Source organism: Lotus japonicus, chromosome 5 (genome assembly GCF_012489685.1).
Source record: "Lotus japonicus ecotype B-129 chromosome 5, LjGifu_v1.2".
NCBI lineage: Eukaryota > Viridiplantae > Streptophyta > Magnoliopsida > Fabales > Fabaceae > Lotus > Lotus japonicus.
Genome location: NC_080045.1, coordinates 12633609 through 12642639, shown reverse-complemented (window position 1 = coordinate 12642639; position 9031 = coordinate 12633609). Strand labels below are relative to the sequence as shown.

At 34.0% G+C, this 9031-nt stretch overlaps 1 protein-coding gene across 1 annotated transcript; it reads left to right on the top strand.

Annotated features, from left to right (window-relative positions):
* Positions 1-1834: 1834 nt before the first annotated feature.
* LOC130717653 (uncharacterized) lies at positions 1835-8009 on the top strand. The gene is made up of 8 exons (XM_057567978.1): positions 1835-2179; positions 3330-3794; positions 4548-4716; positions 5224-5506; positions 6002-6074; positions 6145-6235; positions 6327-6406; positions 6950-8009. The coding sequence occupies exons 1-8, from the start codon at positions 2090-2092 to the stop codon at positions 7202-7204; spliced, it is 1506 nt and encodes a 501-aa protein (XP_057423961.1). The 5' UTR covers positions 1835-2089; the 3' UTR covers positions 7205-8009.
* The last annotated feature ends 1022 nt before the right edge of the window (positions 8010-9031 follow it).

The following is a 9031-nucleotide window of genomic DNA, read 5'->3' as shown; positions in this document are numbered from 1 at the left end:
GGTAACTAAAGAGTTAAAGCAAGATGGAGAAAACCAAACAACCATACATCAGTTTTTTCATCATAGATCATAGCACGAACCTGAGCAATATCGTGAGTCTCAAAGGTAATCACACCGCTCTGCCATGAGATTAACCCCGTCGAAAGCAGGGGAGAAGAGAAGGGACAGGTTTACAAATAAAAGCTCTCTAGTAAGGCAAATCTTGTAAAATTTTAATATTTTATAAAAAAGATTCTCAAATTTAAAATTACCATTAAAAAATAGGTATCTGAAAATTCAATAAAAATACCATAAAAATTAATTAATACTCTAAAAATAAATAATAAGATAAATTAAGATAAAATCAAGAAATAAACAACCTAAATCCTAATCAAATCTAAAATTTAAAAATATATTTTTTTATGAGAATTAACCTGAGAATGACACGTGTAATTTTTTTTATTAGAATTAACGTGAGAATGACACGCCACTAAATCAGCCTGATAGAAGTTCTTCTTTTCTAATATATATTGATTGATATTGATTATGGCATAATTATTATTATTTTTTACATCGGAAAGATAAATTGCACTCTGCTAGGGATTGATTCTTGGACCTCCCCTACCCAATTCATATGTCATTCACACTTATCACTTGAGCTATCGTTCGGAGACTATGACATAATTATTTTGAGAATGGGAACATACTAATTTTCGAAGGGTTGTCTAAATGACACATGTGGGTTACTAACCCACAACTCAATTATTAATATGATTTTTTATAAATAAATTAATAAATAAAATATATAAATTTTAACTCACTTATCTTCAATGTTATTGGACGATGAAATATTTGAGCCAAACTTTTCATTTGTAATTTATACACCCCAAAATTTTCTTTCATTCAAGCAGATGAACATTGCACCAATAATATCTTCTCTTTCTAAATTTCACTCCATGTAAAACAAGCCATTAATACTAACATTGGTGGTTTCGATAATGACAATCTCTAGCTGGTTTGTCAAGCGCACCATCTTGCAATTATACATAATGATTTATAATTTTTTAACTTCACAAATTGTAATAATAAGACAAAAACAAAAAGAAGCAAGTGTGAGGATCTCCCTAGTTGGTTTCTGAAATATAAGACAATCTTTTTTTGCAGGGGATGGTCCACTACCTGAAGGTCACAAAATAGATTTCTTTCAAATCCACATCACGAAAACCTCTAATAACAAAAACCTTAGAATAAATTAAACTTTGGCTTCTTCACCCTATACCTGAATTTGGCTTCATGCCTTTAATAAACATAAGAATACACTATGAAAATTAAACACAATTAACGAAAGATTCTGAAATATGCAATAAACAAATATCATATACTACTGTTTATTTTAACAGCTACACAAGGCAAAACTTTGGAGGTTAGCGCGTCATTATAGAGTGGCTGGATAAAATAAAAGGATGTTGACTAATAAATAGAATAAGCTGGTAAGGTAGGCTAGCTTGCTTTATTTTATTAATGGTAAATATTTTAAAGATTGATGCAATATAACAAGTGAGTGAGTGTTCTCAATTTCCTAATTTGACTTTGAGCACCAAATGTAAATATATAACAAAATCATGAGAGTGATGTTATAGCCGCCCAAATGTCAAATATGACAAATATTTCGTTAAATAAAATTTCGGATTCAAGTCTTATAAATGAAAGGAAAAAAAGAAAAAAAAAACTCCCTCAGAAAGCTAATCTCATCATGATATGAATGTTCCTAACTAGACATGATTGCCCGGTAGTGAATATATTTATTGCACATAAAAATGCCTAACCATGTATTATATATGATGCAAGACTTGTATTTTGTATTTAATTGAGAAAACATGTATCATGTCAGCTTCATGCTTATTCCATAAGCTGTTTCCATGGTGTCTCTCTTCTCCACTACTTGCTATATACTGTCTTTGCTTCTCTCCAGCGAATTTCCAGCTCCCATGATCAAGGGAAGGTTTCATCTAATTTCTTTCCAAAAATTTAAAAAAGTGTCTCAGTTTCCAATTTTCAGCTCAAACTTGTGCAGCTTTTCCTCTTTGGTTTGGTGGGTTCCCCATTGACTATGGCAACTGAAGGTGCAAACTTTTCCAAGGATAATAATAACCAAGGCGCTGGCACCATTGAAGATAAAGTTGATATCCAAATTCAGAAGGTGCTTCTAATGCTTCTATTCTTTATCATACTTTTGATTAACACACTTGAAGTTGAATATTTGTTTTCTTCATCTGAAGCTTGTGGGTATTCTTTGTATGCATTGACTTTACATGTTTTATAGGAAAGCCTGCCATATTGGCATCTTGAAATTTTAGCAGAGATAGTAATTGATATCTTACTAAAGGTTGAGAATTCGGTTTTGCAAATTGCTCCAGAAATTAGGTAGATTTTAGAGGTTTAAATATCCCTGAAACTTTACCATAGCAATGTTGCCCTGCTTCATAATTTGTATCATGCTGAAATGTTTCAGGCTCTCTGAATTCTCTAACTCTTAGATTTCAAGTTCAATCTTTGTTAATTGGCAATTGGATAAATCTATTTGACATAAACTTTTGACTCCAAAATTTCCTAATAAGTCATGACTCTTCAAATTTAGATACCTTGTCATTTGTTCTAAAAATACTCTAGAAAAATTGGGGGGAATTCTCACCAAACTGAGTTACTTGATAAGAATCAACAAAGCATGAAAAACTTAAAGTTTTTTTATTAGTGTTGTTGCTTGTGACTATGGAAGATGGGGCTCCATAACTAGATTCATGAAAGCTTCAACAATTTCAATGAATGCCATTTAATTGCCGACTTGAATGATTCTGCCTCTCCCAGCCTCTCTGTGATGTTATCCAAACAGTGACATCATCATAAATCACATGACGTTCTTTCTCATCTACTTTGTACATCTCCCTATGCAGTCAAAGACATCATTTTTGTAACCAGAAAATGATTTGTAGAAATCTGGATAGTACAGACATCCAACAAACACTGAGGATGAGGATGAGAAAGGAAGAGAAGAGAGTGAACTAATTGATGTGATATATGATAGAAGAGAGAGGTAGAGAAAAAAAAAAATAGTATCATTACAGTTTCTAACCACTACTCTCTGCAACAAGTTTTTATTTTCATTTTTTGTAGGTGGAGGTTATTAATGATGTATATATCTAGTGAAGATAACTTCAATTGATTGAACCGAATTTAAGCATCCTCCAACTCAATTTCTGAAATATTTGCTCACTATAAGATTTATTACTTTGTAGCTTAATGAATAAACTTCATTCTTATATAGTTGTGGTTTTTTTGTTCTTCATATATAGGATCTAGTGTCACCTGAAATAACTGAGGAACTCACAAGTGGACAATATGAGACAAGGCCTAACATTATATTGGAGATACCTACAATAACTCAAGAGGAAGCAAGAGAAGATTATTTGAGAATAGACATACCTCCAACTCCATCTCCAAGAAGAGTGATATTTCCCCCTTGTCTAAGTCCTGGTTTTTCCAGAGCCAATGAATCTCCTGGTCCTTCCTCATCGAAAAGTAGATCAACAATTAAAACCTTTCTTCCCAAACTCAGCTTTAAATTTCTCAACACAAGTTCAGATATTGAAAAAGCTGCATTCCTAGCACTTGAAGGTTCTGCACCAAAAAAACCTTTTCTTTCAAGGACATTATCTCGTACCAAAACTACCACGTCGTCCTTACCTGCAACACCAATTGCTCATTCACATCCAGGGTCTTTACATGGAGGCAACATGGCTTATCTAGCAACAACTGTTGTGAGTAACTGCAGTTTTTGCAATATGTGACATTGTAATTATCATAGTTGTTTTAACCTAGCCTTGTATTCTTGAAACCAAGTTTTCTGATTTAACTGTATGCATTTATTGTCTATAAGACTGTAAACTGTTTTATTGGTCGCTGAAGAAACCAGGATTGAGTAACATGGAAACAATATTTTCTATTTTAGATAGTCATTTTGTCCCTAAAACTTAGTCCCTAAAAGATGGAAATAGGCAAAGATAAAATGCAATCAATTTAGTCATTGAAAGATGAAAATCATGATTAATATAATCCTTGAAAGATGAAAAGTGACCATCCATTTTAGTCCTCGAAGACTAAAATTAAATTTGGTTTCATCTTTCAGGAACTACTTTGCCTATTTCCTTAGTAAGGGACGAAAGTGACGGACTTAAATTATATCCTCCATGAACTATAGTGACTATTCACTCTCTATTTTATTATGGGGTCCACATACATCCATCTGATGATAATTGTGTAAAATATTAGCTTAAATCATAGAGCTCAATGAACTAAATGGTTTTCTTCAAGAGATCCATCTTTTTAATTCTGGCCAGTCAATGCTTTATCCCTTTCTTCAAGTTACTTTTAAGTCTGCATCACTTCAGCTTGATAAGGAAAATGCTTTTGTGCTTCTCAAAATCACCATTAGACATTTATCTATCTTCAGGATAATTTGTTATACACCTACATGATTGTATCTGATATATACTTCTTCCCTCATTTTACAGGAGAAAGGAGTGCAATTACCAATTCATCGTTCCCGGTCAGTTCCTTCATTTACAGAAGAAGGTAATACCACACCTGTAGGCGCAAAGTTTCGTGTAATTCCGACCACGCCACGAATCGATGAGAAAATTGCCACAACAACATCTACCAAATCTCCAACTGATGATGCTGGTAAGAGCTATTTATCATATTTGTTTTATAAAAGATTTGTCAACCTTAGAATCTTTAACAATATTTTACTTGTCCTCACTAAAATTATATGGATTTGACTCTTCTAAAATTGAAGAGAAATTGAAGAGTCACTTTAGAGGGCAAAGCAAGCAACCACAACCCTTAATTGAAAAACCAATGGTTAAAAGTTAAAGAACATCAGTTTGTTATACATGAATAAGTGTATTACCGCTATCTCAACTGAGTCGATCAAGGGTTGTGATTGCACTTTACCCTCCAAAGCGAGTCCCTCACTTTAGAGGATTCAATCCAAGTCAAATATATTGTTCTCTCATTCATAGTGGAGTTGCAATATCTTCTCTGGTTTAATTTACATAAACTTATTTTTTAGGATTAAACTGACTTTGGTAATGCTGCTAATTTCCACATATATCATTTATTTATTGGTTTAAACCTCTAGATTAATTCTTTCAATAACCAACAAGTGCATCTGAGTATTGTGGTCAGTTGAAAATGAGGATGGCGGTGAAGATATTCCTGAAGAAGAAGCTGTTTGTAGAATTTGTATGGTTGAACTGGGAGAAGGTGCTAATACTTTTAAATTGGAGTGCAGCTGCAAAGGTGAGCTTTCACTGGCACACCAAGAATGTGCAGTTAAATGGTTTAGGATTAAAGGTAACAGAACATGTGATGTTTGCAAGCAAGAAGTTAAGAACCTACCCGTCACTCTTTTACGAGTTCAAACTGTTCTAGGGAGCAGAGGTCAGCTAGCAGAGACTTCTCAATACAGGCAAGGGCAAATTATTCTTGTACTTGACTAGTTATTTTGGTTTTGGAAAACTTTCTAGACTTTCTAGCGATGATTTTATGGTTACGAACTTTAGGCCGTATTTCATTGACAACTTACAAGCTTCTGCATAAGCGTTATAAACTCATAATAAAAACTACTGATGATTTGTTATACTAATAGACTATACATCAGTTTAGTTTGGCATATAAAGGACTTCAAGTTCAAGCTTTTCTGATCCCTTATGCTGACGAATTTGGATTCTGTGTAGTCAAAGAATTCCTAAATTCACAGTCAGAATCTGAGCTGTTGTATCAAAGATCGGACAGCTAAAATCTTAAGCTAATTTCTACCGACCGATCTTCATAAAATATATGAGCCGACCGATCTTGATCAAACAGTGCATATTTCTTGACTTCATGAATGTAGGATTTCTCTGACTGCTGGTAACCCAAATCCTTGTTCTGATACAACATTACTGATACAAAACTTCTACAGGGTTTTGCAGGATGCCCCCATTCTTGTCATTGTCAACATGCTGGCTTACTTTTGTTTTCTTGAGCAGCTTCTTGTAAGTTCAGCTTCTCTTGTAGATAGCATTCCCTTTAGCCATATGAATTTCCAATTTTATCGATGGACAGGTTTCAAAGATGGGATCTAGTGCTATTGCTATGTCTCTCCCATTTTCTTGTATACTTGGTCTTCTTGCGAGCATGACCGCTACAACAATGGGTTAGGTTTTTTTCTACTTCTGTTCAATGTGTACTTGAATTCCTCCTATGGTATTATACAATTTACATTAATTCCTCCAAAATTTTCTTAGTGAGGAGAAAACATGTTTGGTTTTATGCAACTGCTCAGTTTGGTCTGGTGGCTCTGGCTGCACATCTTTTCTATTCATTGGTAAGAGATTCTTTTTTGCAACCATAGTTATGGTACATTTTCTGTTTTTTGTATCTTTTCAGCCCCCTTCTCTATTTACTCGTCTTCCTGTGTGTTTGGTCCCATGCTTGAGAGTCTTATAATCAATTCTAATTGACCAGTATTACTTTTAGACAGTTATATAAATGCATGACAATCGACTTAGAAAATTGACTTTAGTCGCAAACTCAATTCTGAAGAGAGATTAGAGAGAGTAGTTACTGAGGTGAACTTTATTATTTGTGGGATTTTATGATTGGATTTCGCAACATTACTCTATAGAAATAATTTTTCCCATAAGTGTATCCAAATAAAAATGACTTCACTTTTAACTCATTTTTACCAAAATCAATTCTGACAACGTTGATCCAAACACGAACTTCCTCATGAAAATGTACTTAAAAGTAGCTTGCTTGTGGTTTCAAATGTTGGTTTTCTCAATGAATCAGTAAACGATTGTTCGGAATTTGCATATCAAGATCTGTCTAATATCAAACATTTTAATACATTAATTTGGAATGGCAGGCTCATATGCAGGCTGTTATAGCTATCCTACTAGCTACATTTTCTGGGTTTGGAGCTGTTATGTTTGGAGCTTCTGTTCTTATGGAGATTTTGAAGTGGAGGGAAAGATGGCTTGCTGCCCAGTTGAATCGACAGAGCGGTTTGCAAGAGGCTGTGGTACCGCCCGAGCAATCATCTGCAGCCACTCATCAAGCTCAGGCTGATCCTCAACATACTGAAAGTAATAGAGGAGTCACCCCTGCCCAAATGAGCTAATAGAACACTTATTCAAGATTTTGCTTGAAAACTGTCCTCATAAACTTTTCTCTAGCTGTAGATATAAGTATATATTGTATATAGTCAAGTTTGAGCACATTGAGCATTTGTGAGTTGACATTAATCGTTTAACCCCTCGAACATGAGACCTATGCTTAAGTTAGACCTCATGCAGTCAATGGTGGAAACAAAAACAAATTCACAATGTAGTCAAGTTTAACATCTGTAGATGGTAAGGAATCTTGTAGTGTGAAATTTCTTTGCAACGGATCTAGTCGAAGGCCTCCATGCATTTCCATAAAGTTGGGACAGAGTTAGACGCTTATAGTGGTTCTAAACATGGAAAAGAAGGGTTTCTCATCTAGACATCATCCTGCATTCTTATTCTAGATATCTAGTAACTAGTTCCTTCTCGATCTTAGCTAAATGGTTGTCTCAGGCCATCCTACGAGACAAAAAAGATGTTGAAGTTAGAATCAAAAGTGGAGGCTTGGAAGCATCCTGATCTGAATGTGTTTTTTTCTTTTCCTGGTATGTGATGTTGAAGTTGATTAGAGTAAGCGAGCTTGAATTTTTTCGAGTATTTGCGGTGCTGAGATGTATTGCTCTTAGTTAAGGTTTGATTACCATTTGCTTTGTATGTACTATTTGGTTTGGCTTGATGCCTTAACCCAATCTCTCTTGACAAAGAGAAGTATCTTTTTAGTTTTTATGTCAGACAAAATTGATCTTTTTTCCATTTCTAAGGACTCACTCCTTGGACACATGAAGAGAATTCTGAGTCAGAGACTACTGTTTTGATTTATGTGATTGATGTACATATATATCTTTCTATAGATTCCTTGAGGTCTACATAGTCCTGTGTAAGCATGATGCATTTCTTTGAGAAATAATTTGATTGTCTATTTGGGAAGCCACCAAAGAAGCATCATGAATTGTAATTCTTGGTAGAACCGAATCTGTAATTGTAAGTGTGATTACTTGCTATACCTTGAAAATCTAAAAGTCGTGTTCTATATGCAACATTGAAAGCTTATCCTAAAAATTTCTAAAACGTATGTGGTTTATCTTGAGATGAAAGGAAGAATTATAACAAGCATGAAGAGAATTTTGAAGCCAACACCAACACCAACAAGCTCTGGAAATTAAGGAAAAGGATTAAACATCATTTGTATCTCCTACTGAGAGTCACCATGATTTCAGACAAGCAATTGAGAAAAAAAAAATTAATGTAGGAATGCAGTACATGAAAGTTTTCTTCAGAAGCAACACAAGAGACTCTCTTTTATTTCCTTTTTATTATTTTCTTCCCTTGTACCAAAAAAAAATCCTTTCTATTAAGGACAAAAGGGGAGTAGATATAATTAATGAATATATTGTCAAAATGGGAGTTATATAAAATGACGAGGGATTTGTTAACTCCAACTCCACAGTTAATTAAAAAACCTACTCCCAATCTCAACCGTTTGATTATATTAAAATAATAACGCAAGGCCGGCCCAACACTAAACGAGGCCTAAAACAAATTTTAAAGTGAGGCCTATTTACCTAAAATATATTTATTTATTAAAATTTTTGGGGCCTTTTTTTGCTTAGTAAAAAAAATTTGGAGGCCTTTTTTACTTAGTAAATTTATTTTTTTTAGGCCTAAAGCTCTTGCTTTGGTTGCTTGACCCTTAGGCCGGCCGTGATATAACGAAACAAGTTTTCTCAGTGCCTCTTCTCCTCTTAAGGTATTTCTTCATCATCTCAGAATTTACATTATACAGAGTGATTCTATTTGTGGAGAGGGTGCAAGAATTAGTGATTCTATCTCTCAGTATTTTA